This window comes from Cornus florida, unplaced genomic scaffold (assembly GCF_030987335.1).
Source record: "Cornus florida cultivar Cherokee Brave unplaced genomic scaffold, ASM3098733v1 CherokeeBrave_3.0.0_Hap2_Chr11, whole genome shotgun sequence".
Classification (NCBI taxonomy): Eukaryota; Viridiplantae; Streptophyta; class Magnoliopsida; order Cornales; family Cornaceae; genus Cornus; species Cornus florida.
The window spans coordinates 72,952,720-72,978,312 of NW_026775581.1; the positions used below are offsets into that span (position 1 = coordinate 72,952,720).

General features: G+C 34.3%; 2 protein-coding genes across 7 annotated transcripts in view; both read left to right on the forward strand.

Annotated features, from left to right (window-relative positions):
- The first annotated feature begins 4,005 nt into the window (after positions 1–4,005).
- On the forward strand, positions 4,006–10,851 carry LOC132284359 (uncharacterized). Its single transcript, XM_059786462.1, has 3 exons — positions 4,006–4,291; positions 4,483–4,741; positions 10,302–10,851. The coding sequence occupies exons 1-3, from the start codon at positions 4,202–4,204 to the stop codon at positions 10,691–10,693; spliced, it is 741 nt and encodes a 246-aa protein (XP_059642445.1). The 5' UTR covers positions 4,006–4,201; the 3' UTR covers positions 10,694–10,851.
- Positions 10,852–13,572: 2,721 nt separating this feature from the next.
- Positions 13,573–25,593, forward strand: part of LOC132286821 (L-arabinokinase) — a 38,105-nt gene continuing 26,084 nt past the window's right edge. For 3 of the 6 annotated variants that reach the window (XR_009472868.1, XM_059789218.1, XM_059789217.1), the window contains exons 1-16: positions 13,593–13,850; positions 15,217–15,324; positions 15,633–15,701; positions 16,038–16,121; positions 16,543–16,619; positions 18,450–18,516; positions 18,758–18,815; positions 18,940–19,007; positions 19,105–19,167; positions 20,405–20,458; positions 20,561–20,663; positions 20,751–20,860; positions 20,929–21,048; positions 21,648–21,704; positions 24,535–24,707; positions 24,800–24,968. Coding sequence is in view for 5 of the 6 variants with exons in the window: in XM_059789218.1 (XP_059645201.1) it covers positions 13,743–13,850; positions 15,217–15,324; positions 15,633–15,701; positions 16,038–16,121; positions 16,543–16,619; positions 18,450–18,516; positions 18,758–18,815; positions 18,940–19,007; positions 19,105–19,167; positions 20,405–20,458; positions 20,561–20,663; positions 20,751–20,860; positions 20,929–21,048; positions 21,648–21,704; positions 24,535–24,707; positions 24,800–24,968 (1,488 nt within the window). In the remaining variant the exon portion in view is untranslated. Of the gene's footprint in view, positions 13,851–15,216; positions 15,325–15,632; positions 15,702–16,037; positions 16,122–16,542; positions 16,620–18,449; positions 18,517–18,757; positions 18,816–18,939; positions 19,008–19,104; positions 19,168–20,404; positions 20,459–20,560; positions 20,664–20,750; positions 20,861–20,928; positions 21,049–21,647; positions 21,705–24,534; positions 24,708–24,799; positions 24,969–25,593 lie in introns of those variants that run through there. The other 3 variants (XM_059789219.1, XM_059789216.1, XM_059789221.1) reach the window with 3 other exon arrangements.

A 25,593-nucleotide genomic window follows, 5' to 3' on the forward strand; every position in this document is an offset into this window, starting at 1 on the left:
CTTAGAATGACTTGTATACCTCTTATGAGCCTAGTAAAGGATGGTGTTACCCTTAATTAACCTCAGGTCCGGGTAAGAACTAGATTAACGGTTCGGACCCACGGGTTCGGGTTGTTACAACGACTCCTCCAATTATAACGTCAAGTGCTCTTGTAAGATGTTTGAGTCCGCGGGATGGTTGTGTCAGCATGTACTTAAGGTTATCAATTTGTGGAATATCACTGAGATACCATCTTAAAATATTATTGATAGATGGAATAAATGTGCAAAAGATAAAAAATGTTGTTTTTTAACAAGGTGAGTTATCCATAAAGAAAAAAACACCACTAACTCTAGAAAGGAACTTCTTACTTCAACATGCTTATCGTGCTATCAATTACTTGGTTTTGAGTGATAAAGTAAAAAAATGTGGCAAAAAGTCAGGTGCAATCAATGTGGGATGAAACTCAAAAATTGATGGAGTCTTGTAATCTCAATAAAAGAAGTGGTGATTCTAGTTGTGATTATACCACGGAAAGTTGTGGACAGTTTAATGATATTTCCATATTGGATCCTGTACGTGTAAGGGAAAAAAGAGTAACCAATGCACGGTTAAAAGCCATATGGAAAAGAAAAAATGTAAGAAGGCAGGAGGTAACACAATTTTCTCTACATTTACTCAATTTGTTTTTCATATGGAATTTACACAACTAAACTTATGAGTCATAATTATTTATTTCAGCACCAAAAGCACAAACAAGTGTAAAGCATTCAGTTAGCACCTTTAGTAGCTCAGACACTAGAGTTGGCCATGTTCCTATGATGAATGATCGTTCATTTGGTACGCCAATGCATGCTAATTTTTACAATCCAAGTCCTTCCTATGAGGTACACTTCATTTTACTTTAATAACTCAAAATACATTAATAACCCGTCCTCATATAGTAAGTCAATAATTTATTTGCATTTTATGGCTTATAGGCATTCAATTCAATCTGGAATTTTAATGAACATGGTATCACTTTTGCAAGATTACTTCGTTACAACAATCACATGCCACATCAATTTCAAGTAAGGTGCATTTTTTTATTATTTCATTATAGGTTATATATTCATTTGTGCATGACATTTTTTAAAACATTTTTGTAGAATGTCATCTCAAACAACCTCGGTAATCGTGACAGAAGCTGACAAATGCTAATATCTCAAGAGTTCTTAAATCCTATTAATTCCCTAAAAGATGATGATTTAATTGGTATAACTTTGTATATTTTTTTCTATAGTTTATTCTAGACAACATTATTCTTAACTAACCACATACAAATTTTTATTTATTTATTTATTTTTATTTATGTTATGTTATTTATTTATTTTTTTTTGTGCAGGATTTCTACCAATTGGCCAACATGAAAGTTGAAGTTGAATGACTTCTCAAGATCAATAGTCTGATATTGGTTTATTTTGTTTTAGAAAGTGGTACTTTCTTCCAAGAATTCTATCATATTGAGGATACTATGTAATTTTTGGATTGTAATGAGTGATTGCCTTTACTTTTAGTAAATTTGTATCTTATTCCATAATCTGTAATTTGAGGTTCTCATATCATTACTTAAACCCTTAAACCAATTTAAAAGGGTATACCAAGTGTTTTTTTTATAAGGTTGTAAGTGTTTGTGCATGTCTGCATGCCTCAACATAAATTGATTATACAATTTAATGTTGATGGTAGATTATCCGGAACTTGTAAGGACGTAAAGTCTAGATCTGTGTATGTCATTTGGCGAATGGCTCAATACAAAAAACAATAAACACTAACATTTAAAAGCTAAATGGTCTCTCTAATCGTTTGTCAAGTATCTTCCGCCTCCATCTCTCAATTACAAATTTCAATAATAATATATAAGATCAGATTAGGTATGACCAAGCTGGTTGGGACAATCGAAGGAATCATGTTTTCTTTGTCTATTAGGCCTCGCAGAAATTGCTTTCATTCTTTTGTCAAAATCCGAGTTCTTTTTACCATGAAGATCAGGATGTATGTTTGTTTGACATTCGAGTAAATGGGAAGGATGGAGGTATATGAAGCCTTTGACAAGAAGATATAAGTCCAGTGACGTACTTGTTAAAAAAAAAAAAAAAAGAAAGAAAGAAAGTCCCCTGACTTCACAAAATATAGATTTTTTTTATTTTTTTTGCTTTATTTCGCCAAATAATTAATTTAGATTACTCTTGGTAGATGTTTTTTTCATAAAAAAGGCTCAATAAATAAAAATAATAGGTATTTTTGTGAGAAAATTTGTTGTTAATAAAAATAATAGTAAAATTTAGTGGTTGATAATCCAATCAATATAAAAAATAATGGGTATCCTTGGATTACTAATTGGACTGCAAAGCAAACATTCAGATCTATACCGGCCAGTACAGCATTTTAATGAGTTTCCAGAAGAACCACCAATGGGATGCTCAAAAACCAAAACCCCTACTTTTTTTCGGAATTGCCTATATTCAAACATAACATTAATTAACAACAAAATAAAATTATTGACCCATTTAAAGCCAAAAATCAAAATATGAATTCAAATTAAAAAAAATTCAACAAACCCATTGGAAACAATGGACCCCAAAAATTGAGAGAAATACAAAAATAGTGACAAAAGAATTCATACGCAGAGAAAGACAAAACGAGAATCATTTTGAATTTTCTGGAGATCTATGGTGTGTTCATCCGGCAATGGAGGAAAACTCTGGTAGATTTTGATATCCATTTGTGAGATTGAGGAGTAAGAAACAGCTTTATTCCTTTTCCAACCAAAAATTTTTCTTTTATGGTATTTGAGGAAAAAGATTTATTATAATGTGAAATTTGAAATTTGAATTTTTATGGACGGTGTTAACTTTCTGTTTCTTTAATTTCCTTCTTGGTTGAGTTGAAGCTAACATGGAATGTTTTGAAAATATTACATAGGCATTATTCTATTAGGGTAGTTTGGTGCAATGGCAAAGGGAGGAAAGGGAAGGGAAGGTGATGGAGGGAGATTAAAAATTTGTGTTTGACAAAAATTGTTGGAAGGGAAGGGAAGGGTTTAGAGGGTTAACAAAAGCCTTCAACAGTAAATTTCTTAACCTCCTAAAAATAGGAGGAAATGAAGGGAAAGGGAAGGAGAGGCTTGGTGTGTGATTTCATATGCCAATTTTGCTCTTGATTACATGTGAATTTAGTTTGCAAAACAAGAATTACAGACCTTGATTAGTTGATTTAGCAGTTGCAGAGAGAGAGGGGGGCAAGCTTGAGAGTTGAGAGAAAGAGGGGGCAGCGGCTGAAGCTTGCGAACGGCGAACTCGAATTGGAACAGTGGGCGATGGAAACTGATATGGGTTTTGATTTTTTGAACAATCTGATATGGGTTTTGATCGATACGGGTTTTGATTTTTTGAACAATCTGAAATTGGGTTTTGATTTTTTGAATAATCTGAAATGATGTTGATATGGGTTTTGAAGTTTTGATTCTTGTAGACAAATATATAAACCGCAATATATGAGTTTTGAACTTCTGATTCTTGTAGTAGTTTGCAGTTGCACAGAGAGAGAGAGAAGTTCGACATTGAGAATGGAATAGAGAGATGGAGTTGAGAACGAGAATAGAGGCTGAAATGATTTGCCCTAGAGACAGTAGAGGCTAAATTTTTTTTTTTTCTTTTCTCGTGGGCCTAGAAACTGTATATATATATAGGTATAATGGTCAATTTATTAAAATAATTCCCTTTTTTTTCTTTCTCCTTTTTTTCCCAAACGTGATCACTGTCCTTTCCTTTTTTTTCCTTCATTAATCAACTAAACACAATACCAAATTAAAATTATCTTCCCTTTCTTTTTTCTCATAATTAAGGTTATCATTCTCTTTCAGATCTACCCTACCAAACATATCCTTAGATGAGGTACCAGTAGTCGCCTTGACGGGGCATCCTGGGTACCCTATAATTTCTCCTTGCAACAATAAAAAGTGACAGGCGGGATATTATATGAGTTAGTGGTTAGTTCCACCTACTATTAGCTTAGTAAGCTTTCCCAATTTATGTAGGCTCTCACTCACTCTACAAACTATCTCTATTCGGCTGTTTACTTTGTTTTTTTATTTTTCTAAAACATAAACCCTAGGGGAGAGAAAAGAAGTCCTGTCCCGAAACCCTAACGATTGAGATTATACTGATTCATGCATTCAACATGAAGCGGAAGGATCTTGACGATACGTCATTGTACAATGATTTCATAGATATTTCCCTCTCTTCTTGCTACTCAAAACTCAGAAGATTGGTATGTCCCAACACACTCTCTCTATACATATTTATATACACGTATTATACATACAATCTCTATCTATATATTTATATATACACGAATTATACATGTATGCACTTGTTGTAATTTTCCATTAAATTTTAGAAGCAATTTACAATACCCCGTTCTGCAAGTTTCTAATATACTATACCCTCTTCTCTGGGCAGACTGGGCAATTCAAGGATGGCAACTTATATATGAATGTAGGAGAGGAAGAAAATGCTAGGGCTTCTATGTTATATGATCAAGGGTTGGTTTCAACAGAACAAGCCTCCACAAGCTCTAGAATGGTAGAAGAAGAAACTCCGGTTGTGGACGACAGGGCAATTGTCCTCTATAAACCTGCGAACACGCCGTTAATTAAATCTCCCAGTTCTTCGGATTTTTTGTTTGTTCTGAATTCCGAATTGGTACCTGGCTTAAAGAGTAAGTAGTGAATTCCCTGTTGTGGTTTTGATACATAATTGTAAATGGCCATGCATTTTGATTGTTCTGCTTTAATTTGTTCATATATGAATTTGAACCTCGCAATTTAATTTAATACTTGTTCTTCTTGCACTTGATTATGTGTTTTAATAGTATGCCAAAAAAAAAAAAAGAAAAAAAAAAAAGAAGACAAAATCACCTTTGTTCCGCAATTGTAGACTTAGTAGTATTTGTTCCACAATGATAAAGTTAACGATCAGTTAAGTATGTTGTATTCTCCCTTTCATTTTGTTTCTCAGCGAGGGAATTTCTGATGATGAATTGATGTTTAAACAAAATAAACGGCTTGCATATTAAAGATAATGTTGTCTAAATATCGTTCTATGTTTCCCTGCCGGTAAGTTTTTACTAGTCTCAACACACACACACACACACACACACACACATAACCTTATTATATGCATTAAAAATGTATTTTTACTTATTTTAATATGAAAAAATTATAAGCCCATTGTGTGATATAAATAATAGAACTACTAAAGCAAAATTATTGTATCTTGAATCATGAGAAATTCTAATGTCAATTACCATGGATGCAATAGATAAGCTACGGGGAGCAGTTAAGGGAATAAATTAAGGTTTCAAGTTAATTGGGTTCAGTTGGTCAAGTTTATAATGCAACTTTTCGGTCCTGCTGAACCTCAAATGGTCAAGAGTACACTATATTGTCAGCACAATGACTTGGGTTTCTAAAATGAAATCATATTAATTTCGAACTTAAGCATTCCCAAGAATCACTGGAATACTTCCTAATTCCTTTTAGGTCAATGGGATTTTGGTAGACATATTTTGTATTTTTTGTGGTTCAAAACTAGAGCTTGTATTTTTGTTTTTATTTTATTTTAGTTAGACTTATAAAAGTAAGTGTCATGTTAGTTACATCTTAGACAAGGTCAAAGTTTGAATTTAAGGTTCAACGATGGGCAAAAATGTAATCTTCTACATATGGGTACAAAGGTAATTGACACTTCTATATGCACTCACCAAAAAATTAGGGGTCATGCATTAGGGTTTGTAGGTGTCATCTTTTGATTTGGGAAATCCTAGGTGAGTTGATAAAAGTGTTTTTGGAAACTACCTTGCTTGAAGATTTTCTAAGCATAGAATTAAAGAGCACTTCGATTGACCGACGGACCAATCGAAGGCTACTGGATTCATGTCAATCTATCGCATGTTCTTTAATCGATCGAGCCGTTCAAGGAATTGGAAAAGCCAATATCCTTTTCAAATTAGAACCCTAAAATCCTATTCCCTCTACAACTCTTTGTTTGTCTATAAATATACTCCAATATGGCACAAACCTTAAGGTACGCATAGACATATATGCTAGAGAGATTTTAAGCATCATTAAGTGAATATATATATTTTTCCTTTAAGCATTCATCAATCATCACACATGAGATTGGTTAGTGTGATGTATGTGTATTGACTTTGAACTATTGTGGACCTAATTTGAAGAAGTTCAACACCAATAAGCAATCAAACAACCAAGATTGGAGTGAACAACTAGTTTGGAGATCAGGATTACAGTTGAAGAAGCAGACTGTGTGCTTGGAGAATCTCTGTGTGGGTTTGAGGATCAGTCTATGTCAAGAGGTAACTAGGGGTTACGGGGTTATTGAATTGTTAACGTGTCATAATATCTTTCTGATAGTGGATTTTGATATAATTGGACTAAGTCCCATGCTTTTCCCATTTAGGTTTTTCACACAAAAGTCTTGCTGTCCATTTTGCTCTTTATTATGCTTTAATTTGTTTTTGATTGAATGGTTCTTATAATAGGCATGATAGCTTTATTGTTATTTGATATTTAAATATATTTTTTTTAAAATTTGAATTTTTGGTAAGTTAGTTGAATTTCAAAAAGGTGCTAAAACTACCACCAATACCTATTCACTCCCCTCTTTAGGTCAAGATCGCGAACGTTTCGCTATCCCTCTATCAAAGCCTTGGTTTTTTTTTTTGTAAACGAGTCTTGATTCCAATTTGAGTTAATTGTATATTTTTTACGTTTCTGAAATGAAATTCTGTAGCCCCTTTATTTCTCAAAGTATGAGAACTTTTACCATTAAGGTACTCATTCCTCAATTAACTTTGGAGTTCTGAATAATCTTTCTCTCCACTGTAGAAGCATGTACAAGATAAGCAGAAGATAAACAACAGTAGGAGATTTCCTAACTCAAACAAATTTTATACTATAGGGAGAGTGAAGAGAGGAAAATATGTGTATTTCAGGTCTCTTATCTCCTGCTTATTTTAAAATATCAAGAAGTTATATAACTTTTCAGTTCTCTTGGTGAAATTTTGAATGGTCATTTTAGATTTTGTTGACACAATTTGCTACCTTATTCTTCAAGTGTTATTTTTAAAATTAATCATTTGACTTGCCTCAAGTTCAAAATTTACCTTTTCTCAATTAAAGATTTTTTTTCATCTTGAAGTTAAGTTGCTAGAGCCAGATTATTGGACGCTTCTGACTTGAAGATATCTCTTCTTTATTTTTTTGGGTTAATGGGCAGAATTGTAATTCTATGGATCTTCTTTTGGATTTTGTGGATAGCTTAAAGTTATTGTGTCGTTGTGGACTGCTTTTGACCTTTTGTTTCCTTTAGGAGCACTCCCCTTTTGACCGCCTTTAATGAAATCTTACTTAAAAAAAAAAAAAAAAAAAAAAACCACAAACAAACAAAAAAAAAACAAAATCTCTCTTAATATCACAGATTGAACTTTAAGTTTTTTTTTTTGGTTAGCTTTCTTCAACTTATTTTTTGTATTTTATTTTTAAAAAGAAAACAAAATAAACTCATCAAAAGCAACTGGAAGAATATTCTCATCTTCCTCTACTATTCTTTAATGTGTCTCAGTGTCAGTTACAGTGTATTAAAGAATAGAAACATTGTCAGCGAATTTGGAAGATCCTATAAGTGTAGAAGGAAATGCAATAGCAGGAATGCATGTAATTAATTCCAGTGAAACTACAGGTCATGACCATCTTTATCCATTTTTCTGCGAAACCAAGCTGCTGCATCATACGTTGGATAAAGTTCCATTACACTCTATAGTGTGCTTTTGCTTTTCCTCCTGTGGTTCTTTTCTTTCTAGGACACTCACTAGCAAAAACTTAACTCATGACAGTTCAGCATCCTACATCAGGTTGATCGTTGTTCTTGCTATCTTTTTAATCTTTCACAGACCATTATATGACACATCTTTTTCTCTAATGTTCCATTTGGTTAGAGGGATGGAAAAATAGATTGAAGGGAGAGGGGGAGGGATGGATGAGGCATCCCTAGGCAAGGGAAAGTGTCTCCCTCACTTTTTGTTCGGTTGAATGGAAGGGATAGTAGAAAGGATTGGAGTGACAAATTTTTTTTGTTTGGTTGGAAGGAAGGAGAGGAGAGTTTATATATACTTTTACCAATAATCTAACATTAAGTTGATCAGTCATGCGCATTGACTGGTGACTGATCATGCTTAACCATGAGTCCATGACTTCTAGCCAAGACACATATACTACTAATCAACGAATGGATCAAGTATAAATTTAGCAGTTGCTTTTCAAGGCTCTATTGTCAATGCAGCTTGAATTAGGGTTAACGCAGTTCTCGGATTTGCTTCGGTAACTTGGGCAAAACTCACAAGGTAGGGCTAAAATATGTCCTTTTATAAATAGATGAAGGTTAAAATAGGTATTTCATAATTGTTGTTTAATTTTTAATTATTTACCTCTATTCCACCCAATTTTGTGCAGATAAAAAATCAGCGGTTAGGAGGGATGCTTCTCTCTTCCCTTCCCTTCAACCAAACAAGGGAAGCCTCTCCTATCCCTCCTCAATCCTTCCTTCCTTCCTTCCAACCAAACAGATCATAAAAGAACTTCCTTTCTTGAACTTCTATTATTTTACAATCCTTGGGGATTTATTGAACTTACCAGTGAATTAAGTTAACCTTCATCACCAGGAAAATTTTTCTCATTAGATGAATTAGACTCAACTTTTGATGTTTTCAGAGCTATTACCTTAATTTTCTTATGTTATGATGAATTAAGTTAAAAAAATTGAAGAGAGCAAGGCAATTCCTCAACTTTTGATGTTTTTGGTGCTGTTTCCTTATTCTTCTTATGTAATGGCAAATTAAGTTAAAAAATTTGAAGAAAGCCATGGGATTCACTTATATCAAAACGAACCTTGCATTTGTTCTTTTAACCAATTTTAAATTCTGATTACCCTAATAGAATGAAGTCGAACAGTTAAAAAAACTAGGTAAAGAGAAATATAAAGAGACAGACTTTCTACATTGAATACCCTAGACAAGGAAAAACCATGGAGACTCCCCTCTCAAGCTATCGAATGCTCGACTTTGAAGAAGTACAAACCAGTAGACGCAGTCTTACTCCCCATGATTTTACTAGACACATGACTGCCACTGCTTCAGCCTCAAACTTGGTTCCTGCTCGCTCTTAAGAGCCTAGTTGTTGTGCACCTCAGACTCATGCCTGCTCCCTCAAGTTTGATTGTCTCTATCCGTCAACTCGGTCAACCAACTGATCCGTCGTCGGTGAAAGAGTTATGATATTTTGTTGCTCTTTGACTTCGTGTAAAGCGCAGTTTCATGAATGATATGAATTCACACACAAAAACTAACACTTTTGTAGGTGTCTGTAGAAAAGACAAAGAAAAAGATATAATATTTTCGAGAAACCTAAAGGCAAGCTTGATGAATTGGACCTAATCTCAATCAATTGGGTGTCTACTGAGTAATGTGATATATTTTGACCAGCTGCCCTTCATTTATTAGTTAGATGCTAATGTTCATGACCAAACACGCAATAACAACTTAAAAAGTTCATTTATATATTATATTGGTCTGTTTGATCTTTTATAGATCCATCTATCCATTTGCCATCCTAGTTATACTTGCTTTCTAAGTAAATTATTATTGTTTACTGTGTCACCATCTAGTTGAATAATAGAAGATGTGAAGCACTTTAAAAGCCCATCTTCAATCTTCAATCACATCCATTCTTCTGGAACAATCATTGCCGTAACTCAATTTACCAGTTTGGTAGGTACTTTGTTCACAACTTGAAATGAGTCCTAGCACCTGTCAAGTTTCTCTCTCTCTCTCTCTCTCTCTCTCCGTCTTTTGGTCCTTCTGCATTATGCACCTGGTACTTATCCTGACTAGCAAAGCCCCCAATCTTGCAGTTTAGCCTTACAACTTGGATCTGTCTCAAATTGATGTTTTGCATGACATCTCAGTTCATTTTGTTTTTTTTATCTTTCAGTCTTACTTTCTTGTGATCTCAGAAATAATAATAAAGATACAAGAAGCGAAACAATGAAAAAAATAATCTATGTCATTGTTCTGATCATTTACAATTCCTATTTTTTTCCTGAATTGTTAATTGCACGCCAGACTTCTGTTATCTGGAATTCAGATCAAAGAGTATTTTTTTTTTTTTTTTTAATTTTTAATTTTTAAATTTATTTTCATGTAGATCTGGTCTTTCTGCCTGGCAAGTTGAACCCAGCAACGAGAAAAGAGGAAGAAGCAGCTACTGGCACTGCAGAAAAAAAAGATATAATAAAAGACTACTTGGCTGTTGTTCCCTGGGTTGCAAGTCAGTTTCCACCATCCTCTGGATTTGAGGAACCAGTTATAGCTCAAGCAGGGCCAACAGAAGCTGAAGAGGAAGTCGATATGATGGAAGAAGACACCATTGTTGCTGATAGTGGCAGGCAAGCGTTCGGCTTTGGTGGATTGATGGGGGGAGGTGAATGGTTGAATCTCTGGCAGCAACAGCAACAGCAGCAACATTTTTTGCTGCCACAGCTCCTTCGAAATGCATCATCTACTTCTGTCACTTGGCCACAGATTGGTAAAAATTGAGCTTGTTTTCGCAGTGATAAATTAAATTATACGTTTCATCCTATTTCTTGGGTGATAAACTTGCTTGGTTGGACTTTACCTGTTTAGTTAGTGTACATATTGGAGGGCGGCTTCTGTACAAGGATGTTTTTGTTCATATGAGCTTCCATTTTTTCTCATCTTTGTTCTCATGGCTTTAAATTTCTCGCTGTTTGCGGTATCCATCATTCAGGGTCTTTTTATGTCTGAATTACTGTTACAATCGATTCGAACAGAATGTGATGCTGTGCTGTTGACCGATTGCGGTCATCAACCTCAGGCCTGAATGATCTAGTGGGAGAATATATCAAGTGGCTCCAGGACTCAACTGGCCATTTTGGCTAGTTTAGTGATCTTGAATAACATTGTTCTTAAAAAAACGAAAAAAGAAGAAGAATATGCGTGGAATTGATACTGATACGAGGAATCAAAAGCTGTCAAATGTTGACCTATTTATCTTTATGGAGTCATGAAATCTTGATGCTTAGCATGTAAATTGTTGTCCTTGCATGTCTCTGAAACACACTCATAACATCTTTATGCTTAGCATCTAATGGTTGTTCTTATATGTCATGAAATAGACTTTGATATGCTTTTCAATGTGTGATTCGTTTCAATTTTAAGTTATAAAAGTTAAGCCACCATCTATTAAAACTTGTAAACAATTTGGCTTACCAGCGGGTCACATATTGGTACATAAAAGTTGCATAATGGAGCTTTCCCGAGTTTAATCTATTTTTCTTAATTATTTTTAATTTTTAATCAATCGAACATATATTACAGAATACTTCGTCTGTTCGCTAGATTTATTTTAGATTTATTTTTTTATAAACATGATACGATATTAGTGTAATTTTCTCTTAAATTCATATATCATATATTATATACTTTCAAAAGTAGTTATAAGGGTCAAAGTTAAAATTTTCTATGAAAAATGGGGGCAAATTGGAATGTCCAATGAATTAGGTTCATTTATAAATATATTTTGGAAGCCATAAATAAGATTTTGAAAAGATTCGGGGACTGGGTCTTAATGATCAATCAGGGAATAATTGGAATTTATGTAGGACCACCAAGAAAAATATATGTATAATTAAAAGGAAAGTTGATTCACACTTGAAATTTCTAATAATTGGAATGAACAAACTACCACTAAAAAATGGCGTATAAATTTTATTTTCCAACCTTATTGTGGAGTGTGTATTGTTGCATTCTAAGGCTTATGTAATATAAAAAAAGATTCATTGTCATAATGGATTCTGTTATCACATTAACGTCAACAACTACAGCTAATAATGACCTTTTACTTTTCCAACCCAACCTCACACGTTCTAATTAGATGAAGATGCGGGCTACTGGACAAGTGCAATTGACATGACCATCAAATCAAGTGCCCAAATAGTGTGCAGTAGTGCTATAGTTTTGTTAACACATTAATTATTTTTAACACATTTATATTTATTTCTAATACATATATTATGTTATCAATGTATGTTACAAAAATATTTAATTATATTGAAAAATCCTAGGCCGTGAAGAATTTGAACTCATTACATTTTTTTTTTCGAACAAACAAAGGAAGCACTAACAACAACAGGCTTGAGAACAATCAAGCATTGCTACCTGAAACACTTCAGGATGAAGTTGAAAGTTGAAAGAGAACATCATCAGCTTGCATAGCCGAAGATAAGAGTAAAGCAAGAGCATGAGTCACTCTATTGCCTTGTCTGCAGACACGAGAAATTATAGGCCAAGAGAAAAGGCTGAGGTCATGCTTCAAACTCATCACAATTGCGTAAAGGACAATAATTACCTATCTTGACAGCTGATGTTATCTAATTACAAAATTAAAAAAATACTAATAAATAAAAAAAATAATGAATACATAATTGTCCTTATTTTTTGTATTAACTGTTTTCTTATTTTGTAATTAAAGATAACATGACATTTGACTCAATAAAAAAATTCAAAAAGTATCGAGTCATAAATAGGAAAATAATGAATACATAATTGTCCTTATTTTTTATATTAATTACTTTTCTTATTTATTATTTTCTTATTTTGTAATTAAAGATAACATGACATTTGTAATTGGACCACATTAGTGGTAGGGAGTAACACTTACACCTCGGTAATTGTCCCGGCAACTGATTCACTAATATGTGGGCCCAACAATGCTCCACACTAGTATTAGGAATAACATGACATTGGGCAGGAATGAAGTAAATCAGAATTAAGTAAATTAGATGGAAGGGAGAGAATAATTTGATGGATGATACATTTATAGAGAAATGATAGTATCATTTATTTTTTAAAAAATAATTTTTGCACCAAATAATTACAGTGAATTATTAGACTTACTTTTTTAATTTATTAATTATGCAACAAATAAGGAAGTAGAGTCCCTTAGTTGTATTTGGTATGAATAATCAATTAAAATTTATTAGATTAGACAATTCACTATAAGTGTTCGGTGTAAGTATCACTACTCCTATCTTTTTGGGTTGATAGGATGGGAGAAAAAGGGACAGAGCGGTGGAGGTAACACCATATTTTGTTTGTTTAAGAGAAAGAGAAATAGAAATTGTTAATATCAAATTTATCTAATAATTACAAAGAGTAATATTATAATTTAAAATTTATAAAAAAATATTATTTATTTTCTTTTCTCTCTTTCATCCTCTTTTTCTTTCCCACCTTATCTACTATCCACCAAAATAAAAAATAAAAAACTATTAATTCTAAAACATTTTTGGTTCAAATTAAACGGACCCCAGAAACCAATTGGACTTAATTTTCTTCCTTTTTCTTGACAAATAACTCTCAAATGAGGAGGACCCAATTCTCAGATACGACGCAACAAACAAACAAGATAAGGGTGACACGCTCAACTGACATCAGCGGTGAGTCGGAACAAACCTTTCGTTTTCCCCCCTCCAACCCTCTCTCTCTCTCTCTCTCTCTCTCTCTTGCCATAACAAATTTTTTAGAGAGAGAAAGTAAACCAGAGGTTAGAGAGAGAGAGAAGAGAATGAGGATCGAAGACCAGGGTGATCAAGTCTCTGAATCAAGAAACCATCTCGTTTTTGCTTACTATGTCACTGGTCATGGCTTCGGCCATGCCACTCGTGTTGTTGAGGTCCATCATTCTACTTTCTCTCTCTAAAACTCTCTTCTGTGTCTATCATTTCCTTGATGTTCTTCATCAAATTGGTTTTAATTGACTTTAGATTATTTTTTGAACTCTACTTATACCAAATTGCTTTAAAATTTGTTCCGATGATCATAATGTGGACAATTATGTGATGAACTGAAAGTAACTTATGACCCAGAGAAATCAAATTGTTTTTTTCTTTTCCTTTTCCGGTAATTATAATCAAATTGGTCTTAGTTTACTTTAGACTTTCTTGTAATTATTTACTTAAACCAAATAGCTTTAGAATTTGTTTCTGATGATCATGTGGACAATTATATGATGAACTGAAAGTGATCTGGGAACCAAAGAAATTAAATTGTTCTTCTTTTTTTTTTTTTTGGGGATGGGGGTGGGGTTTCTGTCTACCAAACTTAATTGGTAGCTTTAAATTTGTTTCTGATGATCACAATGTGGACGATTATGTGACAAACTTAAATTGACTTATGACCCAGAAAAAATCAGTTGCTTGTTTGTTTCTAAATTGCCTTAGTTCTCTCCTGTTTTGTATCTTATTCTGTGCATAAAAATCGGACTAATACAATTACTATGACAGACGGCACTAGCATCTCTTTAATTACTGAGGAACAAATCGAGAACAAAAGAAGAAAATCTAATGCCTATATTTTTTTTCCCGTTTATTTTCATCAATTTTCTTGGCAACCAAGCAGTGCCCAAGTATAATAGTAAACTGATTGGCTAATATGATGGGTCAACAATGCTCCATTTCTAAGTTTGGTTTGGTACTGGAATATGTCACTTATTGTGTAGTGTATTCATCAGCTGAGCTCTTAACTTCTTGTGTTGCTGCTTAGGTTGTTCGACACTCACAGTCTCTCTTCTTAACCTTAGTACCTTTATTATTATTATTTTTATGATCATAATGTGGACGAATAAATTTGTTTCTGATGACCATTACGCGGACAATTATGTGACAAACTTAAATTGCCTTATTTCTAAATTGCTTATTTGTTTCTAAATTGCCTTATTTCTCTCCTGTTTTGAATCTTAGTCTGTGCATTATAGTCGGACTATTCAATTATGATGACAGATGGCACTAGCATCCCTTTAGTTTCTGAGAAACAGATCGAAAACAAGAGAAGAAGAAAATTTAATCCCCATATTTTTTTTCCTGTTTATTTTATTCAATTTTCTCGGAACCAAGCGGTGCTCAAGTATAACAGTAAATTGATTGGCTAATATGATGGCCCAACAATGCTCTGTTTTTAAGTTTGGTTTGATATTCTGATATGTTACTTATTGTTTACTGTATTCATCAGCTGAGCTCTTGACTTCATGTGTTGCTGCTTAGGTTGTTCGGCACCTCATTGTTGCTGGGCATGATGTTCATGTGGTCACTGGTGCACCTGACTTCGTCTTTACAACTGAAATACAGTCTCCTCGGCTTTTCCTCCGCAAGGTCTGTTCATTTTTAAAATGATGTATGTTTAGGAAGCTCCACTGCTGGTATAATTGATTAACACGTGTCTGTGATCATACTTCTAATTATCTCTCAAACCACTACAAGTAATCAAGTATGATTCAACAAACAGAGATTGCTCTGTGCATAGTTCAAATCTTAACTAAATATATCGATCTCTATTTTTTGTCTTTATTAGAAAAGTCAATTGCTCTTTTGTAGTTTCAGTGTTATTTTTAAAAAATTAGTAACCGTTAGTCGGAGATTGTGTCTGTTTGCCTTTCCATTATATAATTTGTGGACTATAGGTACTACTAGACTGTGGAGCGGTTCAAGCAGATGCTTTGACAGTGGATCGCCTTGCGTCTTTGGAGAAGGTATGGTTAATTGCTGAACTTGTATAAAAACTACCATAAACTGTCATGCCCTTTGGCCTTGGAGGTGGTAAAAGGATGGGGTGAGGTTGGGAGAGATGTGTCCATGGTTCAAATCTTGCCAGGCCAAAGAAATACATACAACTATTAGTTATTTGTTGATTACCTTATGACTTTGACAGATAGAATGAACTTGGCATCTTTGCATCTAACTGTATGTCAGTAAATGTAGAGAATAATCGTAGTTTCTTGCTCATTTATTCCTGTTTGGCATAATCTTTTTCCTTGCATGTTTGTTTTACTAATTCTTTGTTTCAAATATTTGTTTGTTTAAACTAGTATTCAGAGACAGCTGTAGCACCCCGGGCTTCTATTTTGGCAATGGAAGTAGAGTGGCTGAACTCCATCAAGGCTGATTTAGTGGTAATTAAATGCTTATTTATATTAAATTGGGACCTATCTTCTGATTATTTAACAGGCAGTGGAAAAGAATAATACAACAAATAAGCAAATATTATATCTGCTGTTAGTTTGTAATTTCCTGCTGAAGTAGAACCGGTTGTGAACTTGGAGGTATGTTGACATTGTCTTCCCATGAGAAAAGGTCTCAGGCATGGTTTGCCGAACTGGCTGGTTTGCTACTGAATTTCTACCCACCTTTACCAAGACTCACAAGTTTATCAGTGAGTCCCAAATTCACATCCGAACCAGCCGGTTCGGTAAGTAACCAATTGGTTCTTGACGGAGGCTCCCATTTCTGTTCAAAATGGGCCTGCTCGAGCTGGCCCGAACTGGCTGGTCTTCAACTCCCAGGTAATGTTAATAAGTACTTTTATGGAAACAGGTTTCAGATGTTGTTCCAGTTGCATGCAGGGCAGCAGCTGATGCAGGAATTCGTTCTGTTTGTGTCACCAACTTCAGGTAACTTTCCCTTGTCATTATTATCACTCAATCTAGTTTGTTTCTTTGATTTTTTTTTTTTTTTTCAAATCTTTGCTCTTTTTTTTTTTTTTTTTCTTTCCCATTCCCATTTGAGGTGTAGCTCTCATAAAAACGCTAATAAAGTAGCAAATTTTTAGACCATCTTCTTACTTTCTGATCTATAATCTTGTTGGACTTTATAGTTTGTTCCAATATTGGCGTCAAATGTTGGTATTGTACCATTAGCTCTTGGGTTGAGTGGTCCTGTTACATCAAAAAGGGTGAATGAAGAGTTAAAGTCCCGAATGGGAAGGAGTAAGTGTCTCAGATTTACAAAAATGAGGAAAATAATATAGTATTATTATTACTCATAGTCCTTTGCTAATCCAAAAGGGCAAAGGGCAAACCCAGTGCATGAACCTCCCGCCATTACAGGGTTTGGGGAGGGTTAGATGTACATAGCCTAACCTTCGCGTGCGGAGAGGGTGCTTCCGTATTTCGAACCCGTGACCTCTAGGTCAATGGAGCAACCTTACCGGTGCGCCAAGGCTCACCCTCTCCTTGTTGTGGGTTATGTTCCTTCAAGAATCAGGAGGTTAGCATCAATGTGTTATCTGTAAAGGCACTTCGATGATTAACTCAGCAAAAAGGAGAAGAAAGGACTGAAAGTCCTACTAGTGATTCCACGTCACCACGTTTCATCTTGATCCTCAAGCACTCACCTCAAAGGTCTAGTTGTTGCTTACATCAACGCAACACTTCTTGAGATTTACCTTCTCTATATAGTGACTGTCACTAAGAGTCTTCACACACAAGTACGAAGTATGGATCAACCCCTGTTGGTGTTCTTCAGAATCTTCAATTTCAGCACTAAAAAACAATGATCAATGCACACATTCTAGGCTTTCAAACACTCAATAGGTTTATATATGACTAAAGCTCAATGTATGACTCTTATTCAACTCTTGTATTTCTCTTCTACAACTCTTTGTTTCTCCAATTTTCATATATAAACTGTAAGATATTTTTTTTAATATTGATTAGAGAACCTTTTCCAAGTTGTAGACCAAGTCAGCCTTTTCAGTTTAGAAACTCTACTTATCTGTAATCTGATAAAGTATGTAATGCTTAACTTTTTAATGTACAATTAATCCCAGTAAATTACAAACTATCATTATCATATTTAAATTTATGAAATATATTACTTAAATACTTAATACGGGGATGGTCGCTACAATATATTGGGTTCTTATATCAAAAGTGTTTTCAAACTCTTCAAGTTGTATTTGTACCTGAAATAAGAACAATGCATTCATGTAACTGGAATGGGAATGTTGAGATGAATGCTAAGTGTGTGACTAGATTCAATGTGTGAGGGAAAAATTAGGACTGGCGCTTATTAATGATAAGATAAATCAGACCTAGGTGATATAGACATGTACAACGTAGACCTGTAGATGCACCAATAAGAAAGTAAAGATTAGTTTGAACATAATATAAGAGGCAAACGTGGAATAATTATAAATGACTTTTAAAAAAATAAATATATTAGGAGAAATAGCTTAAGGAGAATTCATGCAGTTGGCCCCATTTTTAAGATCACGATGACGATCCCAACTCATTTCAGCCCTTATTCATTTTATCAATTTAAGTGCGAATGAAATATTAATATTGCTGGTATTTAAGTTTGACAAATTAGTATTATTTACCAGTCATCTTGTCTTGATAAATAAAATGAACACACAAGTTTCTAACAAATCTCCCTTAACCTTTCATTATTCATCTATTTATTTTCATATATATATATATATATATATATATATTGTGCAGTTGGGACTTCATCTATGCAGAGTATGTGATGGCAGCCGGTATTCATCACAGGTCAATAGTTTGGCAGGTGACCTTATTTGCTTAATGTTATGATCGTTGTATGTACCTGGTTCTTTAGGTTGTCAGTTTCTCTTTTTAGTTATATAGTCCTTGGAAGGGCTTTCACAGTTTGTCGGTTTCTCTTTTTAGTTGCCATCCCTTAAAATCCTCAGTCTCATGGAAATTAAAACATTATGTCTTTTGGCATTTCTCACCGTTAATGATTTCTAACTATGCTAGCAAAATTTGTCCTTTGACTATTGATTCAGATAGCAGAGGATTATTCTCACTGTGAGTTCCTAATCCGTCTCCCAGGATACTGCCCAAGTATGTTGCTCTAGTACAATTCCTTGAGTTTCTTACTTTCACATCTACTCTTAGTGTTGAAGATCATTAGTGATGTCTTCCTGTTGTTTTTCTTGCTTGTTGAAATGCACCCTTAACATTCCAGTGCCTGCTTTTCGAGATGTGATTGATGTACCTTTAGTTGTAAGGAGGTTGCACAAATCTCGCAAGGAGGTTTGTGATTTCATTTAATTCAGTTCTTCCATGGGAGTGTTAATTCAAGATGTACTTTCTGTAAAAGTATAATTTATTTCGTTATCTTCCCTTCCAGGTGAGGAAGAATCTCAAGATTGGGGATGATGTGAAGGTTGTTATACTAAATTTTGGGGGACAGGTGAATTACTGATTGATCACATTATCATTATATGTGACTGACATTATAGTCATTTTGGTTTCATCTTATTTGAAAAATTTCAGTTAAACAGTCAAACATTTGGAATTTATGGTGATTTCTCTCTCTCTCTCTCGTGTGCACCTGTGCACGTGTTGACCTGTGCCTTGTAACTGCATGCTTCAGACACCTTAACTAAAGTTATAAATAAATAAAGTTATCAGTTAGATAAGTTGTGTTATTTGTTTTAACAACACCTATTGCAGGATATATTACCAGTGCTGCATGCTGGCACTTAATTTGAGTTCAGTATAAATTATAAAGTAACTGCTATGAGTGAATAAACTAGTTATTGAATGGTACATGCTATTAGTTCTCATGGATCAAAAGTCTTGCTATAGCAAGTAGTAGTTCACAGCCTGTTCGTTCAGAATTAGTTTGCCATTTGCCCCAAGTTATTGCCTAGCATTCGCACCTGAGTCGTGGTGAGGAACTTAATTTGATCGCTGAGTGGTAGTGCTAATATTCACCTGCCTTTAGTTATAATAGGTTGGTACAGCATTTTAGCAGCAATTGTGGTTCAGTTATTAATTATTGGTTTTAAAATGGCATATCAGTGACATGATATTTTAGCCATCTCTACACATCCTGGACATCTGAACCTAGGTATACTTTTACCTTTAGTCTTTTGTTCTTCATTTGAATGTAAATGGTTATAGTTGTTGAAGGTGTGCCCAGGCACCCCAAAAGCCTAGGCTCGTCAAAGCTGAGCCATAGCACCTTCTTCTATGATGGTCATGTTCTTCATTCTGGATAACATAGTGGAGCTCTACTTTTGAAAGATATGTGTGACAACATGGTCATTGTCACTTTTTCCCACTTATGTTCCATATTAATAGGCAGCACTTGATTATCAACATATTTTGAAGTATCTGAGGCAAATATATCTATATCTATATCTCTCTCTCTCTCTCTCTCTATATATATATATATATATTCTTCAGTTTGTTGTCAGATTCTACACCATGTCATATGTTGGAACCCATTTGATTTTGAAGATAATTCGATGTTACTGTACTACACAACGTATGTTCTGGTCTGTTTTATTTCTCTGTTTCCAGTGACTTTAAATTATGTCATGTTAATGCACATACACGCAACTTCTTGTATAGTCTACTCAGGTACCAATCATCTGAACTACTTCTAATAGTAATTTTAATACTGCTTCCACCATTTGCAGCCGTCAGGTTGGAAGTTAAAGGAAGAGTACTTACCTTCTGGTTGGCTCTGCTTGGTAACCTTTGTGGCATATCTTCTACATTGTGTTCCTCTGTAATATATGGCCATGTATTTGGCATCATTGTATGGTTTGAAGTGCTTATATCTATATTTTCAGGTTTGTGGTGCATCTACAAACCAGGAGCTTCCTCCAAATTTCTTAAGGCTTGCAAAAGATGTTTATACTCCTGATGTTATGGCAGCATCTGACTGTATGCTTGGTAAGTAAGAGACTATTTGTAGCTGAAATGATTAATGGACTGAAAGCGGATTCTAATAGCAGCCTCATTATTTGCTCATTAATTCAGGAAAAATTGGATATGGCACTGTCAGTGAAGCCTTGGCATACAAGTTACCTTTTGTTTTTGTACGCAGAGATTACTTCAATGAAGAACCATTTTTGAGAAATATGCTTGAGGTACAATTGTATGCTCTTCTTCTTCTTCTTCTTCCTCTTCTTCTTGTAATATAAGTTTTTTTAAACAGTACTATCAAGGTGGCGTTGAGATGATTAGGAGGGATTTACTCACTGGGCACTGGAAGCCTTATCTTGAACGTGCAGTTAGTTTGAAACCATGCTATGAGGGAGGCATTAACGGTGGTGAGGTATTTCCTTCTTCACTTTCATTGTTAAACATTTCTTTCTTTTATTTCCATGAAGTTATATTTTTCTGATCTTGGAATTTTAATGGTTAAAATGACACAAAAACTGTAGAGAACCCAAGGCAATTCTTTCAATTCTTTCATTGAGCACCCATTACATCTCAGAAGTTGTTTGATAAATTAAGCTCTGATAATTGGAAATTGTCAATGGTTTGTCCATTGATTATGTACAACTTCAAAAATAATTCTCACCTGAATAGGTTCCGAGTTTTCAGCCAAGGAGACTTGAGTTTTTAAGTTATCACCGACCAAAACCCAATTACCCTCAACATCATTTCAGCAACTTAGTATCTTTAGTACTGCTAATTATGCACTAAAGTTTTCAATGCTTAGCTTTTCGTGTATAACTTGAATGAGTCTCCCCTTCATCCATCTCCAACAGAAAGACATGTTTCTGTAGTCACTATCATCTTCATGTTGTATTATTAAGTTGTGAGTTTCTTTGTTCTTGATGCTTGCCATGTGTTTTCCTGTCATCTTCAATTGGTGTCCCAGTTTTAGTAGAAGTTTATTTGTCCTGTAATGCAATGTTCAAATTTCAGGTTGCAGCCCGCATTTTGCAAGATACAGCTATTGGAAAGAACTATGCTTCAGATAAGGTAAACAAAGTTATATCTTTTGTTTTATACACTTCATTAGCACCTAGTTTTAAATTTGACTTTTGTTTTCAGTTTTATTGTCAAGTGTTCTATAAGTTGGTACTGCAGTGCTAATTTGCATTTCTTTTGTCATGCTGGTCGAAAAGTAGCATCTTGTATGCCCTTGAGTTATAATTAACTTCAACAATTTCATATACAGACCATTCCTTGCTAGGTTTAGGTGCATATCATCATTCTATGACCTATAGTGGATTCTCCTATCCAATTCTATTGTTGTCCTTGAGAAAAGTCCTCATCCTACCTTTTGAATAACTGTACTTTGACCCTTCAAACAATAAGGGCCTAGATATGGAACAACTCTCCTTAAGGCTGCCCGTGATCAACTCACTAAATTTGAGCAACGTGGCTCTGATACCAATTCCCCATTCATGTGGGATAAAGGCAAGGATGATGATGGCTCTAATTCCAATTGAGAAGTATAGGACTGTAACCCTAGGCTCTGATATAGAGTTGTGCAAGGTCTGTGATCTAGACCTAGCAGGGGTGAATAGGTCTTGATAACTAAATTATCTAACTTAAACAAAATTTTGGATTTCAACTTGATTATCAACTGTTCGAAATCAAAATAACAGCAATAATGAAAACAATACTTAATCCATGATGCAATCAGGCATTTAACCAATCAAACATGCAATGTAATAGCAACAAATAAAATCACAATGGACATAGAGATTTTTAAGTGGAAACCCTAGGGGAAAAACCATGGGACCTGAACTAGGCACATCCTCTGTTACATGGACTCTTCAAAAGTAGTGAAGTACCCGTGTCGGACACATATCCCTCGGACATGGCTATGGGATGTGTCTGACACTTTTGGTTGGACATGTACTTAAAAAGCATATCCAATCATTCAATTACATTATATTATTACTTTAAAATGAGTTAAATGCCTATATTGAACATTATATTAGATAAAAACATTACTTTTCTCTAAAAAATAAAATAAAATAATTAATAAAATGAATATTGAGTTGTGTCCGTGTGTCCTTCTGTTTGGAGATTTGACATGTCCGACGCATGGATACATACCCGTGTCCGACACCCGTGCCCAAGTCCATGTAACATAGGTCACATCAAATCCACTATATAAGAAAACGGTTATTAACTTAGTTCACTGTTCCCAAACGTTAAAAATCCTAGTTACTTGCTGACGCAGACCATAGCCAAACACTTCACTCGAGTCTCCAGACTCTTAATCTGCTTATCACCCAATCTGCTTTTCGCAAGCACTTTGATCTCTGGTCTAGTCATCCATTCCAAGTAGTTAGTTTATCGAAATCAAAGTCAAAACCCCAAGCAGGATTTGAACCTATGACCAGTCTACTTGATGCCCTGCCCAAGAAAGAGACCTAAAAGTTTTTTTGTAAAAAAAAAAAAAAAGGTTCAGAATCTTCTTTATTTTAGGCCTAAATTTCAACTAATCCAAGTTTCATAAAAAGCTATAGACATTTTGTTTGTTTGGGTTTGATTGTGTCATAGCTTTATAATTCGAATAGTCCCATCGGGTCTAAACAATCTTGTTTGTCCGGTCGTCCATTCCAATCTCTGTTGACTAATTAGCTTGTGTTGAACTTGCAATAAGCACACAATAGTAGTTGATCACTACGTATATGTTCACTCATCAAACTAATATGAATTATGAACGAAAAACTAAAACTCCAGCAAAAGACTGCTAGAAAAACTAGGGAAAGAAAAGTGGGTGTGTGAGTCTCAACTAGGGAAAAATAAATAAAAAATCAATCACGCAAAAATAAAATTTAAAGCAGTAAAGCATAAAAGTTGGGGCAGAATTTTTTTACGTGGATAACTCAATCGAGAAAAACCACGGGATCTAGTCCAGGCAAGCTGAATCCACTATGCAAAAGTGATTTACGAATTAGGTTACCAAATTTTCGAACTCTAGAAAACTTCTATTTGCCTCTTGACACAGATCAATCCACCAAACTCTCTATGACTTGCCAGGTACGTGATCCGCTCATTAATAGACTTAGCTCCATGAATTTTCTCCAGTGATTCGGTCTCAGTCAATAGTCGTCAAAGTCAATCTTTAATGAATAAATTGATGTTGGTGTTGAAGCTTGTTACAGCTCTGCAACATTTGATGTCAAAACACTTGAATAGGACTCACAACTAATGTAGATGATGAATGCTAAAAGAAATATGCACTTAAAAACATAAAATATCTCTATATGCTTTATGAATTCTGTGTGTATTCTAGCTGTTTGTAATCTGCTGAAGAGTAGTGGATTTATAGTCAAAATTGTAGTATAGAGAGAATAGGGTTTTGAATGTTTAAAATTGAAAAGGAAACTGAAGATCCAAACAGTTCGATCGATCGAGGAGCTGGTCAATCAATCGGGACAACTTTAGAGAGCTTCGATCGATCAAAATCCTCCATAGACTTGCACTAAAAAAAATTCAGAAAGGTAATTTCCAAAACACTTTGCTTGCATATGAAAAAGGATATTCTGAACCAAATCAAATCAAATCATGAATTATTGGAAACCTTAATGAATGCATGAACCATAATTTTGGTGAGTGCATTTAAGTGTCTATTTACCGATATATCCTTGGTGTAGAAGATTACTTATTTACCCTTGAATGTAGCTTGAATTTCATCTTCAACCATGAGGAAGAGGAAACAAACATAACACTAACTCCGGACTCTAGTTTTGATCAACGAACACATGGCTGGGATTAAATGTATTCTGATACACATATTTATCGCTCTGTAAAAGGTTCCTATTTTCTCTTTTGCCTTGAATTGTAGCTTAGTGGGGCTAGAAGATTGCGTGATGCCATAGTTCTTGGATATCAACTACAAAGAGTTCCCGGAAGAGATCTCTGCATCCCAGATTGGTATGCAAATGCTGAAAATGAATTTGGGCTTCGCACTGGGTCACCAACTTCTGAAATGACTGAGAATAGCTTCCTTATGCATTCGTGAGTTATTTATTTCCTCTAATTTTCTGGAAAACTTCAAGAAAATGGTTGATTTTGTACTTCTGTTAACATCTCCATATTTCTTTCTCTAGATACACTAAGGACTTTGAAATTCTCGATGGAGATCTACAGGGTCTTTCGGATACAATGAGTTTCCTGAAGAGCTTGGCAGAACTAGATACTTTATATGATTCTGGAAAAAGTACTGAGAAGCGCCGGATGCGGGAATGCATTGCTGCTGCGGGTATCTTCAATTGGGAGGTGTCCATTTAAACTTGAACTTGTTGCAATTTTTCTAAAAGTGACCATTATTGATCGATGTTGATAGCAAACCTATTGGGTGAATGTTAAGCAGGATCACCATTGTGTCTTTGATATAATAATTATTCAATATATCATTATACCCAATATAAGTGAGAATAATTTAGACAATGCGTACATTTTATAATCATTTGTTGCACTGACATTATTTATAAAAATAATGGATACTTCTTTGTCTGAATGTGAGTGCACATTGATCTTAGTGATTTGATAGACATTTAAAGTATAAGAGTCTTGCTATGGAATGTGTTTTGTGAAGAAGGCCCAATTTTTCCTTTTTTTTTTTTTTTTACTTTTATTTCTTTCCTTTTCTTCCCCCTCTGGAGGCAAGTCAGACTTCACTTCCAGTCACGAATTACTGCTGAGCAGCACTATATAATGTTTGGCAATGCTAATTAACTTAAAAGTTAAAACACATGATCCTGATATGTTTTCATGTTTATTATAACTGATGGATTAGTCTTAACTATTATGTTGTTTTATTTAATTTTCTTACGTTACTCCATGAATCATTACTTCAAATTATCTTACACATGGATGGAATTATGTCACGATTATTTTATTT

What these genes read in the sequence shown, in the direction of transcription:
- LOC132284359 (XM_059786462.1), top strand. Translation starts at nt 4,202, where the DNA reads ATGAAGCGGAAGGATCTTGACGATACGTCATTGTACAATGATTTCATA. An exon ending in ACTCAAAACTCAGAAGATTG is followed by an intron (nt 4,292 to 4,482) that starts GTATGTCCCAAC and finishes TTCTCTGGGCAG; the next exon opens with ACTGGGCAATTCAAGGATGG. An exon ending in ATTGGTACCTGGCTTAAAGA is followed by an intron (nt 4,742 to 10,301) that starts GTAAGTAGTGAA and finishes ATTTTCATGTAG; the next exon opens with ATCTGGTCTTTCTGCCTGGC.